Below are 25,929 nucleotides of genomic sequence, written 5' to 3' on the forward strand. Positions count from 1 at the left end.
TCAGTCAGTGTCCCGGCTTTGCTCCATAGGACATTAAGTGCAGCTCTTCACTTAGCAGCTTGTTCCTGGTCCCACAAAGAGTTAACTACAGGGGCTCAGCGAGTGCTTTCTCACTACCAGATGCAGGGCCAATCGCAGCTGTAGGTGTCTTGTCCATGACCACCAATGCCTTCATTATAAGGGGCCAGTGTCTTTGTCCCACACACAGTTATCCCCATTAGAGAATTAATCAGAATCCCATTCGTAAATAAATTAGGAGTTACTTAACGTCCTCCCTCTGTCACGCCACACGTGGTGTTAATTACAGGGTGACATGCCCTGTCCTACCCAGAGTTCATTCAGCTCATAGGTCAGCATCCTCCTATCCTCGCCCCCTGGGCTTGCTTATAATAAATGATGCTTACAATACTATATCTAGCTGCTTTATCGTGCCCTTCATCCAGGAATCTCAAAGCACTGCATATCTACACATTAGCGAATTAATTAAATTGCAGAACGTCTGTGAGAGGTCGGGGTTCTCTCTACTGACTAGGAAATTATGGCAGAGAGGCCATAAGTCATCTCTGTACCAGTAGAGAGACCAGCGTGGGGACTGAAGATGGTTCTTGATTTCTCTGAGGGGCTATCCTAGAAATTCATCACGCAGCATGTCCCTGTCGGGAGGGGCCTACCCTGATAATGGGCTGTCAGAGGCTGGGGAGAAAGATGTGTGGTCTAATGGATAGAGTACTCAACTAGGACTCAGGAGGCCGAGGCTCTATTGGCAGCATTGCCACTTGCATGTGAGGTGACTAAGGGCAGGTCATGGCACCGCTCTGTGCCTCAGTTTCCCTATCTGCAAAATGGGGATAATGATACTGACCTTCCTTGCAAAGTGCTTTGAGATCTGCTGATGCAAAGTGCAATGTAAGAGCTGGGCATTGTTATTAAGGCAGTGGTGCCAATGGGGAAGCTGGTTGATGCCAGAAGAAGACCCTGAGAAGACACAGGAGCCTGGAGGGAATCTTGATGGGGCTGCAAGCATAGGAGATCTTTTGGGGCCATTTTAACCTTGCAAAAAGCTCCTGTTAAAACTGGGGCTTGTCCTTTGAAATAAGAGACAGGAAACAATCCCAACCCAGCTGGAGGAGAAGAGTGGCCTAAAAGAACCTGGTCCTCTAAGCTCCTAGGCTTGGATTTTACAAGGTATTTAAGTGCATAATCCCATTGCTTTCAATGGTAGTTAGGTGCCTGAATACCTTTAAATATCTGGTACTTGCTGCAACAGAAGAGCTCCCAGAACCATGCAGGGGGAGGTATAGCACAGAGGGGCCACGTATAGGCCTATAGAGGAGCAGGCAATCCAGGTTGTGAAATGACACGCAGAGAGAGTCGTACTAAAATTTTCCACTAATTTTGGGTGCCTCCACTTTTGGCTGCCCATCTTAAGACCTCAAAACCAAACGCACTCAAGAGAGTGGCACCTTTTGAAAATGTGGCCCTTCGAGAATTGTCCTGGGTTGCATAGGACGTCGGGCTGTGGCAGAGCCAGCAACTGAACCCAACCGAAGAGGCTCCCAGTAAGTGGGCTGGGGATGTCCAGAACTCCTCAGGAAGGCACAAAATGCAAGAGAGAGGCCTGAAGGGGCATCCTGAGTATGTGATCTGGCCATCTTGAAGGGCAAGGTTGCTCTTGGCTGCTCTTTGGGGCCTTTGAGAAGGAATGTAAATGGATCTGTTTTTCTGACCAGCTATAACTCTACGTTGTGGCCCAGCTATTTGGAGGAAGGGAGGCAGCAAGACCTGTGCTGAAGCCTGGACTTGCTCTGAGACCTTAGGCCTCTCTGTGCCTCATGTGAAATGGGAATGGTATTTACCTATCTCACAGAGGGGGGAAGGGTAGGTGCTTCTGGGGATAACATTGCATTATTAGCACCAGCCCTATTAAAGATTCCTGTCTATCTGGGGGCATGTGTGTGTCAGGGAACCACCAGGCATTAGGGCCTATAGGATCTTGCCCTTGATCATGCAGTGCCCTTGGCAGGCTGCCAGGTATTTTAGAGTTTGGACTTGCCTTCATGGGCTTGCCATGTCTGCAGGGCCTTGGCCCTGGATTTGTTTCCGGGAGAGAGGAGACGGGGTGCAGGGAGGGGAGCCCTACATGGTAAGCTGCCAAAGTTCAGTCAACTCCAGGACTTCCAACATCCTTACTTTGCTCAGGGAACAGCATCAGTTCCTCCGGTCACTGACTGTCTGAGTGTTTATCTGTCTGTCTCTCTCCCACTCCCGCTGCAGGAAGCTCTATCTCACCATCCCCCTGGCTTACTCCAGCCTGATTTCCTGCCCTCTCCTGCCAGGTTTACCCTGCTTTTTCCTCCCCCACCCCCACGCTATGGCTGACAGGCCGTGTTTGCATTTCTGTCTCCCCCAGCCTTTCCTCTCGCCTCCCTCAACCCCCCCTCCCTTTCCCCATTCGCTCTCTGTTCCATCCTCCCAGAGAGGAGATGTCCTGAGCCAAAGTTAGTCTCTGTCAGGTAGCCACATGTCCGGCCTAGAGCAGTGGGTCAGCCGAGGCCACCCTGCAGACCTCCTCTCAGATCTGTGCTGTCAGCAGCCTCTCCGGCCCCCAGGGGAGCTGGATGTTTGCCGCTCTTGGTCAGGGAGGGATGCTCTCTGCACATCTGAGAGCGTGCGTTTCCCTTCAGGCCAGCCAGCCAATTGCTGCTGGCCCACCCTTCTCTTATTGGCAAGGGGCTGGCCAGACACCTCTTTGTTTGGTCCCTGATTCTCTGAATTGCTTTGGCTTCCCACTCCTAGCCGGCGAATCTTTTTCCTGTCTTTGAGATAGAGGATGCTCCAACCATCTGTGTGTTTTATTTCCTCCTAGAAACTAAAATGCCCAGGACTGCTTCCTCTGCCTGAGCAACGCTCGGGCTTTCAGTGGGACGCAGGCCAGGGAGACGAGGGAGGAAGCGGAGGAAGAACAAGCCCCTTCAGACACAAGTCAAGTTGGACCTGCTTTGATCACCAGGTTCATTCTTAAAGGGCCAGAAAGGAGCGCTTCAAAATCTGACAGGCTTCAACAAGGTGTCTGCAGTGACTTCCTGAGTTGTGCTGTAGCCATCAAAATCAGAGACAGACTCAAGGACTTCTTAGTAGTAGGGAGCAGAGGTTTTCTCCCCATGGTCACATGGTTAGATCCTTGCAAATTAACTAAAAATTACCCGTCCGCATCTTAGAGCCCATCAGTTTTCCTCCCTGTCTCTTGTCATTTCTCTCTCTCACAGCCTGGCAACGATACCATTTTACATGTCAGTAAGTTCTGATTAATTCTAAAAAGCATGGGGCCCAGATGATTAAGTGGATTGGTAATGGAAAACAGCACATTTTGCTTGCAGCTTGCTAGCCATAGTGATCCAGCGTATATTGGGCATGACCAATAGATCAGATAGACCAATAATTAATTCACACAGGTCATCAGTCAGCTAAGTCCGGCTCCTAGCAGACAAGTGTCTGTGTCACCAAAAGACACCATCACAATTGGCACTACTTGGCCTTCTCAGCAGAGACCAAGATTTGAATGGGCCAGGAAGGTTGAACTCTGCTGTAGTCGTAGTGGTGATCCCTCCCGGTCAAGGTTGAAGGCAAATGGTTCTGCAAGCTGGGGGGGCACGCTGGTGGGCTGGCTTGGGGGAAGCCTGCATGGTCCTTGCCCATGGGGACTCTATTCTGTGACTAAACGGAAAACTGGACAGACCTGTGCCTTTCACTAGCATTCTATTTAAAGAGAAAACCAGACGTGATCCAGCGTGGTAGGAATAGGATATTTCAGGACTGAGGGGTCAATCAAGGAGGTCACATTCTGCCCTTAGCTACAGAGATTCAACTCTCAGTGACTTCACTGGGGTGAATGCAGTCAAGGATACGCAGCAGTGGTAAAGAAGTGGGTGGGTATCTGGGATGGGTGTGAGGGTGTTTAGAAGGGATCGGAAAGACTTGGATAATGGAGGGGAGGATGGTCCAGCGATTAGGGTGAGAGCCTTGGACTTGGAAAACCTTGGTTCAATTCCCTGCTGTGTCTGGGTAACCCTGGACAAGTCATTTAGCCTCCAGGCCTCAGTGTGCCCAATGGGGATAACAGCAATGTCCTGCTTCACAGGGATGTGGGAGGATAAAAGATTGTGAGACGCTCAGATACGTTAGCAATGGTGGTCATATAAGTAGATTAGATAGAATGGGAGAACTTTTTATGGAGAGGACAGTTTGAAAGCAGATGAGAGAGGAGACCCTGGAGGGGGAGATAAAATCAAACGAGGAAGGAAGAATCCTTGCAGCTCACAAGGAAAGGTGAGAAAGGGCAGAGTAAAGGGGTTTGTTACAGAGACCACCTGATGTGAAGGAGCTAGGGGAGGTGGTGACGATGCCAAGAAGCAAGGAGAGTTTTCCAAAGAACAAGCTGACAGCAATAGGAGCCTTTAATTTCCTTGGATCTCAAGGGCAGGTTTTTCAAAACACGAGATATAATCTGTGTAAATAAAACTATAGGGGATTGTGTGCAGATGCATGTCAAATCAGACATTCATAGACATTCTTAGGCAAGGTGCTGATATACACACACACACCCCTGCATGACTTGTTCTGTCCACCCAAAAGTGTGTGGGGAGTGAGCAGAACCAGGAATATTAGTCACACAAGGGTAATCTGCAAAAAGCAATCAATACTGTGAGCGGCATCGGGTAGATGAAAACCTCAAATACAAGAGGCTAGGGTCCATGTACAAATGGAAGTGGCAGCTGGAATGCCTCTAATCACTCATTTGAGCAATGGGGATTCCTGTGTTTGAATTAGAAGTACCGTTAGCAGGACCAAGTGATAGATTCCAGGAGTATGAAACATAAGAATGGCGACACTGGGTCAGACCAATGGTCCATCTAGCCCAGTATCCTGTCTTCCAACGGTGGCCAATTCCAGATAGTTCAGGGGGAATGAACAGAACAGGGCAATTATCGGGTCATCCATCTCCTGTCGTCCAGTCCCAGCATCTGGCAGCCAGAGGCTTCGCCCTCTGGGCTAATAGCCATTGATGGACCTGTCCTCCAAGGATTTATCTAATCTGATATGCAGCACTATAGGAATCAAAAAGGAATTCCAACCCCCATGGAAAACATTGCACAATTGGCTTCTTGCCATCTTCCAAAGCATCCGGCATTGACCAAATCAGGACCACTGGTCTAATGTGCTAATGCAGATCTAATTGACTATCGCCCCTTCTGGATCTCACAGAGGAATAAGTTTTAAATGAGTAAATGGCAGGGAACTCATACCACATACGGTATGAAAAAGAGCCCTGGTTTACTGTAATGAGTTAAATTATCTTTTCTATTCCCTATTAGTGAGAACCTTTAATACACAGATGCTGTTGTAAGAACAATTAGCCATATTTGGGACCAAACTGGCAGCTTTTAATTTACTTCGGTGAGTAGACCCCTTGACTTCAAGGAGAATAGTGAAGGTTGCAGAATCACACACACACTATTTCTTTTCCTCTTGGTGTACAGCTGTGACAGCCAGCCATGCGTGATTTTATTAAGCCATGATATTATCATCAGCTCTGAGCGCGACAGATTGAATGATAGTGTGGCAGTAGCACTGCTATAGGTACGGATGAAGATACTGTTTAACAGCTGTACAGGTATCTCTGTTGACATCCAAACAATAAATTCCCTGCAGATATTAGACTCATTTAATTCCTTTCAAAAGAAAAGATTTGACTAGCACAGCAGGGTTCCTACGATCCAACACCGAGCGTGAACTGCATCATCGTACTGAGGAGCTAGTTGAAGACAAACAAGCTGAAGACATGGTTGTTAACTAGCTTACAAAAGGTTTGCAGAATGATGTAAATATCCAAATGACTTTATTTATTCACACCGGTTGATTGCTGTTTCCATATTTAAGGTTAGTTCCCTTACAAAGAAATTCGATCCAGGGAGCACACATCCAAAGAACAGAAAGGAAGTGTTTACATATGCTAATGACTTCCATTGAAGGAGCATAATTAATAGCTGAGAGATTGCCTACAGAAACAGCATGCTAAGAGGCTTTGGAAACCACAACAAGAACCAGCTGGTTACCTATGCCACCTTGGATAATTGCAGCATAACCGTGTAGGCAAAAATACATGGGGATATGACAAAGCTCGGTTTACCCTGGTCGCAATCTTTGAAGACAAAACAATAAATAGACACAAGCATACAACTGCGCACGCTGCCTGCTCAAACCCATTTCCCAGAAACGCTTTTAAACGTCCCTGAATCATCAAAAGTCTAACCCAGCCGATCGGAGCTGCCAAGCTTTGTGCCCCTCTGTGTGTGACATTTCACTGATTTCCCCTTTCCTTCCCTGAGTGGAGAAGGCACAAATCCCCCCCGAACACTGGGAACAGGCGGGAGCGGGATCAGCCCTCCATACACACAACCGGGACCCCGATCTCCAAGCAGAGGGTGCTTAGGGAAGCTGGGTGGGTGGTTGGCAGGGTGCCCGGGGTTGGCGCTAGGACAGCCAGAGGGATAAAATGGTGCCGGGGCCCTTGGGTGGGGGGCACTGGGGGCAGTGAGTGGGGAGTATTGGGGTGGTGGTGCGGGGCACTGGGGGCAGTGAGTGGGGAGTATTGGGGTGGTGGTGGGGAGTACTGGGGGCAGTGAGTGGGGAGTATTGGGGTGGTGGTGGAGAGTACTGGGGGCAGTGAGTGGAGGCACAGGGGCGGGGCTGGCTGGGAAGTCCCAGCAGGGGGCAGTGCTTTCTCCCTGCCCACCCCGCTCCCCCCATCGGCCCGGGTCAGGGGAGCAGCGAGAGATGAGGCAGAGGAACCACCTGCCTCATCCCTGCTCATCGAAAGCCACAACAGCCTCGGGCAGGTGGGAGGATCGTCTGCAGGGCTATCCGGTTGCCGGCCTGTGCACGCAGGTGGGCTGCAGGCCCACGTGTCAGGTGAGAGGCCAGGCTCTAGCAGCCCTGGCCAATGCGGATTGTCATAAAACATATTCGCTACGAGCAAGGCCGCTGTGGGTGCACGTGCAGGATGCCGCTGGTGCAGAGGAGTGCCGAGTCAGCCCCATGGATGCCCACAGGGACGATCATGCCCCGTAAATCGAATAGATTTCTTTTGCAAAGACGTGATTAAGGCCTGGGGACCTCCTGGCTCAGAAGAGACATAAAGGGGTCTGGCTCATTACACCTCGACCTCCCTGTTTCTAATCAGAAAGTCATTACCATCTGATGGCGGAGTGGTGGCCTCAATGAAATCACAAGTCTGGTTGCAATTCAGTTCCTGGTGGACAAATATCCACATCACAAACTACTCCTCTAAGAACAGACGCAGATTGCCTCGACAACTGAGGGGGAGAAAAAAATCTAAGGTGACATCCTGGCCCCATTGAAGATAACGGCAAAACCACTGATGTCAATGGGGCCAGGATTTCACCCCTAGACTCCAAATCCAAATCAAATTTCTGGATGTCTTACATCTTTCACCAGAGTACCCGTTTTGGGCAAACAATTCTCCACCTGCTTTTGTCCACCCCTGTATGCTTGCAAACCCTTCCTCTCCTGCAGAATTCCCTGCTCCACCCACGTGGCGTTAGAAGGTCAGTTTGAAGATAGTCCAGCTGCCTTTGTGCGGGGCTTCGCAAGTGGCAAATTTCACACCTGCCGGATCTATTTACCACAGAGTGCATCTCAGAGCATCGCAAGCGTGAAAGATGCGAAAGGGGGCGCAGAACAAAGGCAAGCAGCTCAGAAGGAATTCTTAAATGTAGTGGGGAGAAGTGGGTACAGAGTCTGGGGGGATGTGGGTAGCCATCAGAGCAGAGCGAGGGTTGTCTGGGGTCACAGAAAGGTTATTTCTGATTGCTTATAATAAGCTTGTATTAGAATGTACCATTGAGCTCTGTTTTATTTGTCTGTCTTAATTTGTATCTCATCGCCATCCCAAAGAGCAGGCTTGCAGTCTCAGCAGTGGGGGCCAGGGCTGAGTGCGTGTGGACAGAGAAGCAGCCTCTCTGGGGGAAAGGTTAGAGATCTTCCCTTCAGGTCAGGGTTGAGATGCGTTTCGGGGCTGGAGTAAGCTGCTAGAGCCCGGCCTCTCACCTGACACGTGGGCCTGCAGCCCACCTGCGTGCACAGGCCGGCAACCGGATAGCCCTGCAGACGATCCTCCCACCTGCCCGAGGCTGCTGTGGCTTTCGATGAGCAGGGATGAGGCAGGTGGTTCCTCTGCCTCATCTCTCGCTGCTCCCCTGACCCGGGCCGATGGGGGGAGCGGGGTGGGCAGGAAGAAAGCACTGCCCCCCGCTGGGACTTCCCAGCCAGCCCCGCCCCTGTGCCTCCACTCACCACCCCAATACTCCCCACTCACTGCCCCCAGTACTCCCCACCACCACCCCAATACTCCCCACTCACTGCCCCCAGTGCCCCCCACCCAAGTGCCCCGGCACCATTTTATCCATCTGGCTGTACCTAGTCTGTGCATAAGAAGAGGATTTCTGACCCCAGGGCTGTCAGCCCATCACCTCTCACCTCTACTAGAGTCACCTCAAAAATATTTTTTTCAAGGTATCAGGGTGGTGGTTGAGAGCAGGAGACGCTGCAAACCTCCTTCACTAGGATCTCAGCAAAGCCTTGGTTGCAATACCATGGAAAAGTTCAATAAGCATCAGGGACACAGTGAAGAACTGGCTTGGACTCTGAAGGGAGGAGAAGCGAGTTGGTCTGGTGAGAGGTGGCAAGGGGAGTGATTTCACTATTGAGGTATCGAGAGGCTGAAAGCAGGAACTGTAACTCTCCCTAGAAGAACATTGCCTGCTCCAGCTCCCACCTGGTAGGTCTGATTGCAGACGTGTCTTTCTACACTTGCGCAGGTCTCGAGAGTTCACACAGGGCCGTGTTTATTATTGCGTTTTATCTACTAGTGTGTTAAAAAGTGTTTTCTTTCGGTGAGGGTGACTGACAGGTGAGGGCTGCGTGGAATCTTCTGCCTTCCATTCACAGCAATAATCGCTAAGCAGCAGCTCCGGCCCAGCCAGTGGCCCTAATCTACATTATAGGTAGGCTTGTACTTTTCCCCGCATATAAAAAAATAGTTTCTGATGCTCCCCCTTTCCCAGTCCTCTCCCACTGATAAATTCTTTGAAATGCCACCCAGCTCTTGTTATTGCTACAGAGGCCGGAGAGCTGAGGATTAAATGCCTTCAGTCAGCATTATACTTTATTTGTCTAAGCAGCTGGGGGTGAGGAGGGGCTGTGAATATTGTAAAAAGCCAAATTCTGTGAGCACAGACCTGGTGCCATTGAAGTGCAAAGCCAGGAGCAAGCCATTTGCAAGTCACTAGCACTTTGCAATGTTCATTGAAAGCCAAGTCCCATAATGGGCCCGATTCTAAAATGATTGGGGGAGGGAGGGGGAAAGAGAATGGAGCTGACAGAGTTGTCTGTCCCTCTATGGAGATTTGGATGATACCATGAGGAATTGTTCCTGCTTTGTTCAAACCTGCTCTTGCTTGGGCTTGAATATGGAGGGACCAACATGACGAACTGTGAGGTCAGTGGATCCTGGAGTGGATCACGTTAGTCCATAGGACTGGGTCATAAAATTCCTATTCAGGCTGTGTGGGTGTGTGCACGTGTGTAAACAAAGGGCTGGCATGACAGACCGTTTTCTGAATGGGTAAAGGACTGATTATTTTCCATGAATGAAATGGGTCACATGACCCCACCCCAGCACAGGACGTGAATTCCAGTCAAGGAGTGACCCTTGCAAAGAAATCTTAGGCTCTGAACCCCACACCTGACCTTGCTTATTCTCTTCAGCCTTCACTCCTGCTGGAAAGCTGGCTCTAACGAAAGCAGATACAAAAATCGACTTCTACAGCCTGTTTAGAATAATGCCCACGGTCCTTCCTGTGTGTTCTACACACCAGGAGCCCTCTGACTGACTCCCACGGCCACAAGAGACTTCTACATGCCTACTTTCTGGGTTCCTTATTAATTATACAGCACCATGTGTGTGCATGGTACTTAACAGACAACTAAATCAGACATCTATCCACACATCCATTTTTGCTGGGGCAAGTTTGTGGGTAGGCAAAGCCTCTTATTCATATAAAAGACGTATGGGAAGATGATGCCACTGAATTTCTATAACCACGTTCCATCCAAGGATATCAAAGCTTTTCAAAAACATCCATTCAAGGATATTAAAGCTGCAGCTCCTAGCACTCCTGGGAGGTAGGTATTACTGTGCACACAAGAGAAACATCCTGCCTCATGATTGGCTGAGAACTTTCTCAAGGCGAATCGTTAAGTTTCTGTTATTTACCTCCTGAGAGATGAATACTAAGGTGTGAAGGAATGTTGACCAATCAGATCACATATGCAAATGATGCACCCTGATAGACTCTGCTGAATATAACTCGTGTTCCAGTAAGTGAATAATAGATTTTTCTGTGCATCTGACTTCCTTTCCCCTATATAATCTTATTTTTAAATGGGGAAAAAACCCGATTGTCAGTTTATTCAGTTACATGGAATTACAGACTGGCTGTTTTGAACGAGTGAATGTAAATTACAATTCATATATTGACTTCTTGTTTTGGTGAATATCAAGATTTATTGTCCTTCAAGAAAACTATCAACTTAAGCTTCACTTTGACCAATATTTACTTTTCAGGTCAATACATCCTGAAGTCAATATGTTACAGACGTCACAGAAAGACTAAGTAACAAGGTCACAGACTTAGTAACAGAGCCAGGAACAGAACCCAGGAGTCCTGACTTCCAATCCCACACTTACACTAGTAGAACCATACCCTTGTGGGGGCTTCAAAGTGTAGTATGCACACCTTCTACATTGGGTGATCATATTGCGTCTATGTACATTTCATATGCTGGGAACCTTTTACAGATCCTGGTGTCCCAACTACAGCTACATACCTTCTACAGGCTGTCTGGGGGCTATATGGCCTTTGACAGACCTCATTTGACCCATGTAGAACTTATGTGTCTTGTACAAACTTTCGAAGGCCAGTGAACACTTGACAGACCTTCAAGGGCCTTTGGAGACTTATGAATCTCTTGATATGCCTCTCACAAGCCATCTGATTCACAGCATGACTCTATGCACCCATCATAGGCCCTGCAGGGTCCACAGGAGAAGAGCATCATGCCTTTCAGAAGGACATCCAGTAGCAACGTCATTGATTGATTAGATCACTATTATCAGTGTTAATCCACCCGTGAAATAAACACATATCACCTTTGAAAAAAAATGATACTGACACTGTTTGGAGGCCTAGCATCTGGTGTATGTATCTGAACTGCACTCTCTGGCTAACTTAGGACATAAGCGTCTTGTGAAAGACACCATATGCTTGTGGATGCATTATGCAATAAATAATTCTACTAACAAAGGGCAAGTCCCGAAGTCCTTACTCCAGCTTTACTTAGGCAAAACTCTCACTGACATCATTAAAGCTTTACCCTGAGTAAAGATGAAGGACTTCAGGATTTGGTCAGATAATAAAGACTTTCTTCCTCCATGTAGTGCTCACGCTGCATGACACTGCTGAGCCCTATTCTCTACTGTCCATGTCTCTGGAGACCTGGGCCACCAGTTATTTTGGTTATGTTGCTCTTTGTTGTTGTACCATCTGCTGGATGAGATGCCCATCCCTTCCTGCAGCTGCTAGCTGCCACGTGGAAGTGAGGCAAGCTTTTGACCCATCAGCAAGGAAAAGTGTGTGGACCAGATGGGCACTCCTACCCTGCTGGAATGTGGAAGGTTGGGTCATGCGGATTGTTCACATGAGGTGTGTAAATGTAGATAGGTGGGAATTAAACCATCCCAGTGGAAACACGACTACGCATAGTTATAATGAGCAGCACGGGCCTGCCTCTCTAGAGGAAGTGACAGTATAAGCAGTGCGTGAATAATTCGAAACCAGAAATTTACTCAATGCTTTGTGCTTATTTGTCTGCTCTCAGAATAGCCACAAAATGTGTGGTTTCCCAGGTGTTGTTATTATTTGAATGTATCTGATGGGTTCAAAACATTGTTCGGTGGAATGATCACAGTCCTCCGCGAGTACTCGATTCTTGAGCACCGACATTTCAGATGTTTAGGTGGAATTGGCAAGGGAAGTCACATGGTATTGTTTCTAGTTCCCATTGGATGAGTATGCCTGTGACTTTGAAATTCACTTTACATGAACCTGCGTGTCAGTGACACCTGAATGCACAAATGTTCATGGAAAGTGAATACAAAAAGCATAAGCACACATGTGTCTGACGAAGTGGGTATTCACCCATGAAAGCTTATGCTCCAATACTTCTGTTAGTCTATAAGGTGCCACAGGACTCTTGGTCGCTTTTTACAGATCCAGACTAACACGGCTACCCCTCTGATACAAAAAGCATCTGAACCTAGCTGAAGTGAATTCATTTAAAAATCCAAGAATACATGCACAGAAGATGGTTAGGTAACCCAAGGCCATGGCACTGAGTGCAGTATGATGGTAGCCTAGGTCCTGATCCTTCAGAGACTTTTGTACATGCTTAACTAGATGCACTGGTGATATTTCTACACTGCAACTGGGAGGTGTGATCGCAGTATCAAAGCTAGATCAAAGCTAGCTCAGGTATGTCTACACATACTGCAGTCACACCTCCTGATTGCAGCGTAGACATAACATGGGAGTAACCCCACTGAAGCCAATGGGACCACCCAGTGCATGAAGTTAAGCATGACTGGAAGTCTGCCCTAGATAGATTTATGCAGTGTTGTAGCAGTGTCAATCCCAGGATATTCAAGAGACAAGGTGGGTGAGGTAATATCTTCTATTGGATCAACTTCTGTTGGTGAGAGAGACAAGCTTTCGAGCCACAGAGAGCTCTTCCTCCGGTCTGGGAAAGGTACCGAGAGTGTCACAGCTAAATACAAGATTGAACAGTTCGTTCGATCTTAGCACTACTTATGCTAAACTATCTGTTTGCTCTTGTATTTAGCTGTGACGCCCCTAGGACCTTTCCCAGACCGGAAGAAGAGCTCCGTGTAGCTCGAAAGCTTGGCTCTCTCACCAACAGAAGTAGCTCCAGTAAAAGATATTGCCTCACCCACCTTGTCTCTCTAGATAGCTTTGTAATATTTGCCCAGCTCACACAGAATAGATTGTTTGCAACCATTACAAGTAGTGTGCTAGTCCCCTGGATTCTACCTCCACTGCACAGCATATGAAATCAAAGTTGTCTAAATTACACCACTCTGTGGAAACTGTCGTGCCATCCCACTGTGCAATGCAGAACAGGCCACCCGGCGCAGCGGCTGTGCCCAAGCCTTGCCCAGCTCCACGGAAGCGTGTGTGACCAAGAAGGTAAAGCCACGTGGACTATGGGAAAGCGCCCCAGGGCCTAGTGGCGGAGGAGAGCATCCAAAACCAGTAGGAAAATCACTTCACAGCTTTCTATTGCATCACCTGCTGGTCCTGATTCTGACACCAGTTATACCAGTGTGAATCCAGAGTCTTTCACTGACTTAAATGTAGTGGAACTGAGAGCATTAATCTTGTCAGTGTTATTAGGCCATTTATATGGCTTGGTGTTTGCCCTTCAAAAAAACCTCTCTTCCCATTGTTTCTCTTTGTAATGTAGCAATTACGATGAAAAAAGGATAAATTTCTCCTTGGTATGAGAGGATCTTAATGGTATCCCCAAATGCAGGCTAAAAAGCAATGGGTAGGATGTTTTCACCCTACTTTGGGGCACTTTGATGTTTATGGGATGATTCACATAAGCACATACATTGTAGGGGGATATAATACGAATAGTTCGTTAGTCTCTGAGCCAGTGAGATGCATCTTTCACCAGGAGAGGATGGGGAAGAGATGAGACACATGGTGGATGCTCCCCTAGATATGGTTCTCTGCTTGACTGGCTGCTCTTTGTGTATATAAGGCACATCTGTGTCTAGGAGTGGGGGGCTGGTATGTGCACTGAGCGAGGGAAGCGTAGAGAGTACACCTGCAGGTGTGTGTGTTGTTTCATAGCTCCCTGGTGCACAGACCTGCCCTTCCACCCCTCTCTCTCCACCCAGCCAACACGCCCTGTGTTACCACGCCACACCACTGTTATCATTGGCCTTGCTGTCACATCATCACCATTAGCAATTGGAAAGGTCTGCCCAGCCCTGGACCCCAGCCAGGAGGCTTTACTCCAGGATCTCCCCTCTCCCCCCCGCAGTCTTCTATCCATCAGCGAGCTTGGATGCCTGCATCAGTGCTCCACAGAAAGACGTCATCGCTTCTCGCCCTTGATTGCCTTATAAACAGAATCTGGTGTGGTTCAGGCACAAAGCAGCATGAGTGCAAAGGGAGGGGCTGAAAATGCCCTCTCCCCCCCCACCCCGCCCAGAGGCGGCGTTTATAAAATAGCCAATGAAAACATGGTGCAAGGGGGCAGCCCAAGTTGCCCTCTTCGCCCATGAAAGCTGCCTGTTCCCTGTGTGCTGCCCATCATAAAGGGGTCCCTGAGCTGTTATCAGGCAGTGACAGTTTCCGCCATCAGATTCCTCCTGTCCGTCAGGAAAGCTAAATAAGGAACATCGCTCAGGCGGCTGCAGGAAGAGGGGAAATGCAGGACATCCGGCCCAGCTGCCAATTTTTCCTTTCCCATGAACCACTGCTGACCTCCACCAGCAAGAACCTGGACACCAAGCGTGGCATCAGGACCACTCATCTTCACTTAACCCTTGGGAGGTTAGCCACGCTGGCCAATCCAAGCGCCATGGGCATCCCAGACTTGCTGCCACGTTCCTTGGCTTAACCCCGGGAGGGATGGCATGGTTGTGTGCAAGACACTACGTCACTTGGTTTAGCACCGCCATGGGAACTGGAAACCATTGCAGCTTGATTCCAACACACCAGCTGACCTTCACTCAATGAACTGGAATCTCACCGTGCAAAAATTTAACCCTTCAGCACCTGCAAGCTGTGGAATTGCGCAGCTAGAAATCAGAACAGCGTCTTCTACACCTGTGCAAGTCTTTAGCTACTTTAACTCTTTAAAGGCAGCTTTGCCACTTCTTATTTGCATTAAGATTGCACACGAATCCCGTGATACTAGTTGAGTCTACTCCATTTTGAAGCTACCGGGACCAGACTATGTCTTTCCAGAAGCTGATCTGAGTTCTCACCAGCATGAGGGTTGCTGCTATAGGAAGGCAAAACCCACCCCCTGCAGTTACTGCTCTACCAACGCTTCAGCGTAAAGCCCAGGAGGTTCGGATGTGTCTATGATACGGTTTCTGTCTAGCCTTTCTCATGATCACCACCACGGGGGTTATGGCTTTTGACCAATCAATCAGACTGCACATTTTCATCACAAAATCGGCAATTAGTTCACAATGCAGAGGGAGAGGAGAATGAAGATTAATAGTATTATTATTACCATAACACAGAAGGGGGAACAGAGCGAGAGCCAGAATCAGAGGTGATTTTAAGTGTCTACGTCTGGTCTGATCCAGGCCTTTTCGTGTTGCCCTCGTCTGTATGTTCCACCAACTTGGATTCATTCTAGACTCCCTTAGAGTCATGTCCATTTAGCCACATGCGACTTGCATCCTACCTCACACATCGCTTCTGAACTGGGCCTGCCGAGCCTAGGCGCGTACACGGGAGTCTGAGCTGGGGTAAGTCACCCCCCAGGGGTTACGGGAGAGGAGTGCTGCAAGAAAAGCAACTAAGCTGGGAGTAAGGTGGTGTACATGATGGGATGATCAGCTGCTGTAATTTACTTTAGGTTCTTCAGCATGTAGATTTCTTCAGTTTAGACTCCCTGGATGAAATCATGGGCCCACTGAAGCCAATGGGAGTTTTGCCATGGACGTTAGCAGGGCCAGGATTTCACCTACTTCTATATCACCATATGCATCACCTCTGAATTTAGCACTGAGCATTAAGTGACTTGCCCAAGGCCACAGAGCAAATGCGTGGCGGAGCCAGGCTCTGATCTCAGGAGTTCCTGCCTCCCAGCCCCCTTGATCTCTTGGATTCCCATTTCCAGTAAGGTTTGTTATGTTGCTTTAACAATGAGACGCTGCAAATGAGCAACAACACTTTACGCTGAAAACATCATAACAGTTCTGACCACAGAGGAAACACACTCCTGGGACTAATCTAACCCTCCGCATTAACAACTTGAAATAAGCAACAAAGGTCTGGGAGAGCCAGAGGCAATAAAACCCTGGGATTAATTTAACCAGTCGCTAGATGCCAGTGCAGCTGCATTTCTTTGCTCATAAAGGAGATATTATGATTCCAGATAAGAGCCCAGGGAAAACTTAGGCTCTCGTCCCAATGAGCAGACAGTGCTGTGAAGCTTGCAAACACCACGTGTACGGTTGTCTTCTGCTAAACACTACGACAGATGCTACCGTCCCTGGGTGTTTGTCTGAAGGAACTGCTGCAACTGGTACCTTCTGCATGGCCTGTGTGCTATTCCCATCACAACAAGTCTTTGGACTGGATCTTCCCACCCCTCTGGTGACATAAGTGGACATTTTTGAAAGAGGCCTAGGAGCTGGGCATTGGGCAGCTAGATCTCCTAGGCAGCTTTTGAAAATCTCACCCAAAAAAGTCAGAGACGAAATGAAATGAGGTGCGGAAATCTCCTCTTCAGTAGCATCGAGATGTAAGAGCAACCTCATATCTACTGGCCTGGGCTGTCAGGTTCTCCCCGCCCACAGACTCCTATTGTTGATCATAGTGGACACCCCATGTTGGGTCACCCCAGTAAGTGAGCTCAAACTGTGCTACTCCCTTATCATTGGGTTGTTACTGTCAGGTTTCTCATGCTGTAGGAGTACCCCATCAGCTGGCTCACTCTGTAGGGTTCCCCCCTCATCAGTGGGCTGTTGTCGTAGGATTCCCTCAGCCATGGGTTCTTGTTGGGTTTCCCTATCATTGGGATTTAACGTAGGATTCCTCCAGTAGTGGGGATGTGCCGTAGGGTTCCTGTCATTGGGCTGTGACTGTAGAGTCCCCCAGCAATGGGTGCTGTCTCTGGTCGCAAAGAAGACCCCAAACTCTTAAACAATTGAAAGAGGGATGGCAGGTAAAACAGGGGTTCTCAACCTTTTTCTTTCTGAGGACCCCCCAACATGCTATAAAAATTCCACGGCCCATTTCTGCCACAATGGTTTTTCTGCATATAAAAGCCAGGACCAGCGTTAAGGGGTAGCAAGCAGGAAATCTGCCCAGGCCCCACACCACAGGGAGCCCCATGAAGCTAAGTTGCTCAGGCTTCAGCTTCAGCCCTGGGGCTCAGGACCCCGGGTGTCAGCCTCATGAAGTGGGACTTTGGCTTTCTGCCCTGGGCCCCAGGAAGTCTAATGCCAGCCTTGCTTGGCGGACCCCCTGAAACCTGCTCACAGCCCCCCAGAGGGCCCCAGACTCCTGGTTGAGAACCACTGTCGTAAAACACCCGTTTGGAAGCTTCCCCTCTGAACTGTGTCTGGGTGAGAAGCCTAGGGAGTGGACACTGCACTTGCAATGGCTGTATTCCCCCAAGTCACAGTGAACGAAGAGAGCAGGATGGGCCTTTGAGAAAAGCCCTGTCCTCTGCCCCTGGAGGCAGAGCTGTGATCCCAGAGTTAGGAGAAGTCTGCATGGGGTCCTTCACCCAGAAACAGCATTGCAAAGGAACACTTCATTCTGAGCATGATCCTTCTCCCAGATCCCTGCAAAGCATCCTCTGGAGAAACAAACGCTGGGTAAAGCTGCATTCCCCTTCTTGATGCCCATCCACAGCCCGCACCATACTCTCTGTAAAGTTCCTTCTGCACTGGGCTCTTAGCTCCAGTCAGTCAGCTTCATTGGGATGACACCTCTTGTTGTGGTTCCCATGGAAGTCAATTCTCCCTTTTCTTCTGCAAGAAATTCCCGCAGGGAGCTGTAAAACCACAAGCTTTCTTCCCCGTCACTTCTGTTCAAACAGGGACACCTGTATCTTCCCATGCCAAGGAGGTCAGAAGTGGAAAATGTAAAACTAACAGGGAGATATTCTAACCCCCTGAGCTGTGATCTCATGCCCTAAGCAGAGCCAAGCTTGGTCAGCATGCGGACGGGAGACCTCCAAGAAAAAACTAAGTGGTGCTGGTGACCTCCTAGGTAGCTCTTCCCTATGAGTTGGTATTGTCCCACACTGGTAGGGGGGCACCCTGCTGCAGGAGGCGTGGCCTTCAGATGAGATGTACAAATCAAGGTCCACAAGCATTAAAAATCTTGTGGCGGTTTTTGCAGGAGTGCAGGTGTTTGCTCTGGTATTCTGGCCACATCCCAGCTAGGTAATGCCATTTGCTCATCAGAAATGCTCTCCCCTTTTGAAATGAATTACGTAGTGTTGGAGTGCACTGTCCCCTTCCCCTCCACAGTGGGCTGCACTGCATTGAGAGGTGATGTGATCTCTGTATCATTGTCAAGGCCCAAGGCACAGCTCTACCCCTATGTCCTCTACTACTGCTCTCATACTTCTCCACTCCACCTAGTCTGGTCTCCTCAGTGCTCCCTTTGTAGCCTTCTTCCCTGCCTCCCTTAAGCTTGGAATGCCTTCCTTCATCTTGAGCACACTGCTGGCACTCACCACATAGTTAATTAAAGTAGAGTTAATAAATCCGTGTCTAAACGTTGCACCTTAGGTTGCACGTTCTTGGCTCTTTGCATGAAGGACGTTATAGAAATGGCTGGTATTATTACTAACAACAAATAAGTCTGGATGTAGCCGCTTCACGCACAAGATGCTAGTGGTGCAACCATCTCTCCGCCATACTCATGCCAAGCCTGGAGCCGTCACAGCTGTATTGCCACTGCATGCAAACAGAGGGATGACTGAATGCTCTTGGAAGCTGGGTCAGGGACTTTGGTCAAAGTGAATAACTCCGTTCCTGCACATGGATCCTGGCCATCAGTGGGATGGTTGGATGCTTACATCCTAATGATAAGAAGATAATCCCTAAAATTCAATGAGCTGGCCAGACTGTCCTGTCCAGGAACTCCCCTCCTACAACTCAAGTGGCTGGTCAGGTAGACCTTCCCGGCAGCAGTCAGTAGGATAGTCAAGCTTTCAAACATTCCACTCCCATGGAGCTTATTACGCTGGCCAGACTCACTCAGAACTGTGGGATGACAGTCCTATGCAATTCCAGCCATGCAATATCCATTGCACTGACCCTGATGCTCTCTTTTGTGGCAGTTTAGATCGGTCAGTGTCGGATTTACCGCCTTATAACACTCAACCTGGCTTCTGAGCCAAGAGAACGTTGCAGTGAGAAAGGAGGGTCTAGAAATCCTAATCCATGAACTCTGATAGTCATATACCCCCACCCCAGATACCTACTGCATTTACCAGATCACGTCAGTCAATCAGATAATTGGTCATGAGTGTGGGATATCAACCAGGATAGAACAGAATAGCTCTTGCAGACGTCCAAAGTGAGTGGGGCGCCCTCTTTAGGGTACACTCCAGTTTCTAGGAGGATAAACCTCTGCATTTGCCCACAATTAGGAAGATGATTATATTTGTCTAATGGGGGCTAATGTGGTGAGGAGCTTGTGGACACTTCACATTGTTGTGCTCCACTCCAGGATACCCTTGGTCATAGGTAGACTGAAATATAAGCCTTGGTAGAGTCCCATGTTTCATATGCAGATTTCCCTGCTTAGCAATAATATTTAGCCTTTATATAGCACCTGTTAGGTTCAAAATGCTGTACAAACAGTTCGTTAAACCCGCACATCACATTGGTCTTCATTGGGCCAGAAACTCATCTTACCAAAGCCTTCAGCACTAGGACAAGAGGAAAGAACTCAAGGAACAGCCGTAAGATGCTTTACAAGATGCCACCAAAAGAGCTTGGCTGGAGACACAAACGTCTGCTGACATATTGCCGCTGGGACGCTCCATTCCAGCGGCAACAGCCCAATGTGGTTCTATGTCCCAGTACCATCAACCTGATGTGCTCTAACCCAGCAACATTAGGCCCAGTACAAGCTTTCCTGGGAGCACATCCCAGCGCAGGGTGCTCCCTGCATTGGTGTGGCACATTCCCTTCTACACGTCTTTCCTGCCCCTGGGCAAGTCAGCCCCATAAGCCTGCCGTTAGCGCTAATGATGAGTCATGAAGCTGAGGTTATTAAAAAAGGTTATTTATGATCCAGAAATGGATCCTCTCTCGTTTGAAGCTTCCTGCACTATTATTTACCTTGTGGTCTCGCTCTGATGTTACACTGCACATTTGAGCTGTAGCAATTTGTGGAGCAAAAGCACTGGCCCAGCACCTGCTCCACTATGGCAGGGCCAGCCCAGAGCCTGCTCCATCCCAGCTGCCCTGTCCCAGGGCTCACTCCATCCTGACACCACCAGCCCAGAGCCTGCTCTGTCTGGCCTCCTGATACCTGCTCAGTCCCTGAAGTGCTGGCCCAGCACCACTCCAGACTGGCAGCAGAGGCCCAGCATGTTTTGTTCCTAGATACACCCAGCACTCGGATATGGCTACGCTGGCCCAGAGCATTTCGCTGCTGGATGCACCCACCGGGCTCACCACCACCACTCCAGCACCTACTCCATGTGAGCTCAGCGGGCTTTGTTCCTACATGCACCCATAGGACCAGTCACACTGCCTGGGAGCCTCCTCGGGGACAAGCAACCCAAGCACTGTGAGGGGCTGTGCGGCCCTGGGTCTCTCTGTAGGTCGTGTATCAATCTGACCTCGTACTCTGGCCACGGGACCGGAGCGGGACTCAACTCTCTGCCCAAACCACCCCTGTTGCCCCCCCCACCCCACCCAGAGTGCTGTTGGAGAGAGAAGTGATTCACAGCCCACCGAGCTGGGGGCCTTGCAAATTAGTGCCCAGTCTGTGGGAGGCAAGCTCTGGCCCCCTGGGGAGGCCACACTGGAAGGGGGCTAATAATGCGCTTACGGAGCACTTTTCCTCTGCAGAGCGCAGCGCAGACATTAACTAATTAATGAATGATGTTAGGAAAAGTAAATAAACAAGCCATCAAACTGCTCCTCCCTCCCAATTCCCGGCCCCAGAGCTGGAGGTGGACAGAAGACTCCTTTGCAAATGGGACCGGGGCTGTCCCCCGTGATACAGCATGCCACGTTCCCATGCCGATCACGGACACGGGTACAGATTAGCCACTGCCCCATAGCGCTCGCCACATGCCTGCCGGAGGTGGGGGCGAGGTAGAATGGGGCATAACATTTGAAAAGACCAGTGAAGTGAGAGACCCGCATCCCACAAGGGGGACCAGCGCAGGACCCCAGGGGTCAGCCATGGGAAAGGCCTAGTAGGTCCCACCCAGTCCATTAGTGCTCCAGGCTGGGGGGGACATACCCCACGCAGCTGACCCATAGCTGGGTGCAGCCTGGCGTGGGGGACAGCCTTCATGTAGGAGCGCCCTCTGCTGACAGGCCGAGGGACAGATTCAGTCCCTCTTTGGGTTTGTATCAACTATCAAAAGGGGACCAGCTAAAAGCAAAAGGTGGCCTGGGGGGGCAGATCGCAGGAGGTGATGGGGAGTAGGGGGGTAGCAGACACCAGGGGGTGATGGGGAGTGGGGGGGGGCAGACAAGAGGGTGGGCTGGGGCAGGACAGAGCACTGGGGGTGATGGGGAGCGATGGGGTGACAATAGACTGCCAGGGGTGTGATGGGGAGAAGGGGGACAGACGCTGGAGGGTAATGAGGAGTGGGGCTGGGTTCCGGGGGGAAGTGGAGGGGAGCGGGGGTAGCATACGCGGGGGGGATGATGGGGATGGGGGGTAGCGGACGCCAGACGGGGGTGATGGGGAGTGTGATGGGGAGCGGGGGGATAGCGGATGCTGGAGGGGAGTGATGAGGGGCAGGGGGGTAACAGACACGAGGGGGTGAAGAGGAGCGGGGGGTAGCAGATGCCGGAGGGGGGGTGATGGGGAACAGGGGAGTGATGGGGGGTAGCGGACGCTGGAGGGGCTGATGGGGAGCAGGGGGTAGCAGACCGCCGGCGGGGGGTGATGGGGAGCGGGGGGGGTAACAGACGCGGGGGGGTGATGGGGAGCGGGGGGGAGTAGCGGATACCGCAGGGGGTTGATGGGGAGCCGGGGGTAGAAGGCGCCGGGATGTGTGTGATGGGACGCGGTGGGGGTTGATGGGGAGCGGGGGGGGGGGGGTAACAGACGCGGGGGGGGGGGTGATGGGGAGCGGGGGGGAGTAGCGGATACCGGAGGGGGTTGATGGGGAGCGGGGGGGTAGAAGGTGCCGGTGTGTGTGTGTGATGGGAAGCGGTGGGGGGTGATGGGGAGCGGGGGGGGGGTAGAAGGCGCCGGGGGGGGTGATGGGGAGCAGGGGGGGTAGAAGGCGCCGGGGGGGGTGATGGGGAGCAGGGGGGGTAGAAGGCGCCGGGGTGTGTGTGATGGGAAGCGGTGGGGGGTGATGGGGAGCACGGGGGGTAGAAGGCGCCGGGGGGGGGTGATGGGGAGCAGGGGGGGTAGAAGGCGCCGGGGTGTGTGTGATGGGAAGCGGTGGGGGTGATGGGGAGCACGGGGGGTAGAAGGCGCCGGGGGAGGGTGATGGGGAGCAGGGGGGGTAGAAGGCGCCGGGGGGTGTGTGTGATGGGGAGCAGGGGGGGTAGAAGGCGCCAGGGGGGGTGATGGGGAGCGGGGGGGGTAGAAGGCGCCGGGGGGGTGATGGGGAGCAGGGGGGGTAGAAGGCGCCGGGGGGGTGATGGGGAGCAGGGGGGGTAGAAGGCGCCGGGGGGGGGTGATGGGGAGCAGGGGGGGTAGAAGGCGCCGGGGGGGTGATGGGGAGCAGGGGGGGGTAGAAGGCGCCGGGGGAGGGTGATGGGGAGCAGGGGGGGTAGAAGGCGCCGGGGGGGTGATGGGGAGCAGGGGGGGGGGTAGAAGGCGCCGAGGGGCTGGGCTCACGGCTCACGCCCATTTACAGAGGAGCTGGGCTCCCCGCACCGGCAGCAGCGCCCCAGGGGCGAAGTCCCGCGCCGGGTAGAAGTGCGGGGAGAGGCTGGGTGCTGGGCGCTGGGCTGCGGGGAGTCCCGGCGCCGGCATCCCCCGTCTGCCCTGCCCAGCCCGGAGCCCCCGAGTCCCCGCAGGGCCCCGCCACCGCCCCGGGGCTGCCCTGGCGCCTCACCTGCCTCCGAGACGATCCCGATCCAGAGCCAGAGGGACAAAGTGCAAACTCTCTTCATTTCCAGCGCTCCGTGCCGGGGGGGCGTCGGGAAAAGGCCGGGGCTGGAGGCGAACCGGGAGCCGGGTCCCCTCTCCCCTGGCCCGGGCAGGTCCGCGCTGGCGGCGGGTTCAGGCGCAGAGCCCCGCGCTGAGCTGTGCAGCCGCCGGCTCGCAGCGCACAGGAGACGCTGGCCCCGTGCGCAGGCAGGCTCGGGCCCCGCTTCCTTTTCCTTCCTCTGCTCCTGCCAGCGAGCCCCGCGCACTCCCACTGCTCCGCTCCGCTCCGCTCCGTCCGCCAGCAGCCGGCGGCGTGTGCACGGGGCGGGGAGGGGGTCCTAGGGCAGGAGAGGGGAGGGGCAGGGTGGGGTGATGGGCAGAAGGGAGGGGAAGGAAGGGGCAGGGTGGGGTGATGGGCAGAAGAGAGAGGGGGTCAGAGGGGAGGGGCAGGGTGGGGGTGATAGGCACAAGGGAGAGGGGGTTAGAGGGGGGGGAAGGATGGGGGTGATGGGAAGAAGGGAGGGGAGGGGAAGGATGGGGTGATGGGCAGAAGGGAGGGGAGGGAAAGGGCAGGGTGGGGGCGATGGGCAGAAGGGAGGGGAGGGAAAGGGCAGGGTGGGGGCGATGGGCAGAAGGGAGGGGAAGGAAGGGGCAGGATGGGGTGATGGGCAGAAGAGAGAGGGGGTCAGAGGGGAGGGGCAGGGGAGGGGTGATAGGCACAAGGGAGAGGGGGTTAGAGGGGGGGAAGGATGGGGGTGATGGGAAGAAGGGAGGGGAGGGGAAGGATGGGGTGATGGGCAGAAGGGAGGGGAGGGGAGGGAAAGGACAGGGTGGGGTGATGGGCAGAAGGGAGAGGGGGTCAGAGGGGAGGGGCAGGGTGGGGGTGATGGGCAGAAGGGAGAGGGGGTCAGAGGGGAGGGGCAGGGTGGGGGTGATGGGCAGAATAGAAAGGGGGTCATGGGGGAAGGGAGGGGAGGGGAGGGACAGGGAAGGGAAGGAGCAGGAGGGACCCACTGATTTGTTTTCAATATTTTTGCATCCATTCCTTCAAGGGCTGGCCTGGGTGGGCATGATCCATTAGTGTCTCTGCTGTGGGATACTTGCTGAGGCTTGCAACCAGGGCACACCTGCTATGCCCACGCACACATACCCATGGGCGCACACAAGCCCACTGCCGCCTACGCGCACAAACAGGAACACATGGAGGCGCACACACACGATGCTTACGCGGCGAACACCTCAGGCAGGCATCTATGTACGTGTATGCACCCAGACACAAATCTACATGTACACATACCAGTGTAGTACACCTCCCTCCCACCCAAAGGAACACACACGCACAATCGCACACATCGTATAGGGCACTAAACGCATGGGAGTCATTGAATGCAGCTCTCTCAACATCTGCAACAAGCCCACCCTTGGGGCCCAGGAGTGCTGATTACTGGATGCGATTTCCTCCTCCAGCTGTTTGTTGATTTGTTTCCTTTCCTTTCCTTTGCTAGCCACATTAGGAAACCTAGAACTAATCCTTCAAAGAATTTCTAGGCCGCAGGCAGAGTGTGCCAGGGGAATTTACAAGCATGCTGGTTTAGTGTGGGTGCTAGGGACGACACTGCCACCAGTGTAGAGTGGGCCACGGTTCTCCGCACTAGTCAGCTGTGTTATAGGATGCAGCCATCTTGTTTCGAGCTGGCAGGAGCGGCCAGGGCATGCCATCGGCTATGCTCAGTCAGCTAGCAAGGGAGCACGGGTTCCTTGTGGTCTCAGAGGTGTGGACAGCCTGCGATGTACTGGCTTTGTGGGGATATGAATGAGTGAGAGATGATATCCTCTAGTGACTGACCTGCAGAGAGGATAAAGAGCCTACTACAGGTCCTTTTACAAACCCCGAAGAGCTGCATGCTGGGGTGTGTGTGTGTCAGTGTGTTTGGTCTGTCACCCGGTGTGTATCCGTGACTGAAGGAGAGTACTGCACTGTACAATACTGGACCTTCCCCTTCACTCATGTAATGGAGAGTTTTGGTTATGTGGACTGTCTAATACATTGGGGCTACTCTCTTCCACCATTCCCCTCCAGCTACAGCCAGGGGGGTTCTTAAATTACAGAGGATACAAAAATACCTCCAATATAGCCTCTGTGGAGGGGGGGAAAGTCCTCTCCCAAGGAAAGCTGCAAAATAAAATAAATAAATAAATAAAAATCAAAGCAAAACAGCCATAAAGAAATGCCATAAAATAGCAACTTGTACATGTCAATGACTGTAGAGCCCTTACTAATCACATTCAAGACTTAGCAATCTGGACACCAGTCCTCACGTACCTTGCATATTTCCATAGTGAAAAAAACCCACCAAACAAAACAACAACAACAAAAGTCCCAAGTCTGTACCTTAGAGATTTATCAATTATACAACTTTGCAGACATCACAAAAGAGGCCTGGAATGAGACTCATGTGTTCTGAAGTTTCAAAATGGCATGGAATTCTATTGTGTGTTTAATTGCCTCCCCAAACCTATGGAAAAAATGCACCACGCCCTTTTCCCAAAGCCATCAAAGGAAATCTAAGAAGCTACAGGTATTCGAAAAGATTCCCTCCCCCTCCCCCAATGAGATACAATTTTGGAGATTCAACCCCCTAAAATGTCTACACATGCACACACATTGTATCCTCAGTATCCATCT

At 51.5% G+C, this 25,929-nt stretch overlaps 1 protein-coding gene across 4 annotated transcripts in view; it reads right to left on the minus strand.

Moving 5' to 3' along the window:
- Window positions 1-23,559, minus strand: part of FLT4 (fms related receptor tyrosine kinase 4) — a 98,480-nt gene extending 74,921 nt beyond the window's left edge. For 2 of the 4 annotated variants that reach the window (XM_065556015.1, XM_065556012.1), the window contains exon 1: window positions 23,209-23,401. In XM_065556015.1, the coding sequence (XP_065412087.1) occupies window positions 23,209-23,266 (58 nt within the window). In that variant the 5' untranslated portion in view covers window positions 23,267-23,401. Of the gene's footprint in view, window positions 1-23,208 lie in introns of all 4 variants that reach the window. The other 2 variants (XM_065556014.1, XM_065556013.1) reach the window with 2 other exon arrangements.
- Window positions 23,560-25,929: the final 2,370 nt, after the last annotated feature.

This window comes from Chrysemys picta, chromosome 8, assembly GCF_011386835.1.
Source record: "Chrysemys picta bellii isolate R12L10 chromosome 8, ASM1138683v2, whole genome shotgun sequence".
NCBI classification, from domain to species: Eukaryota; Metazoa; Chordata; order Testudines; family Emydidae; genus Chrysemys; species Chrysemys picta.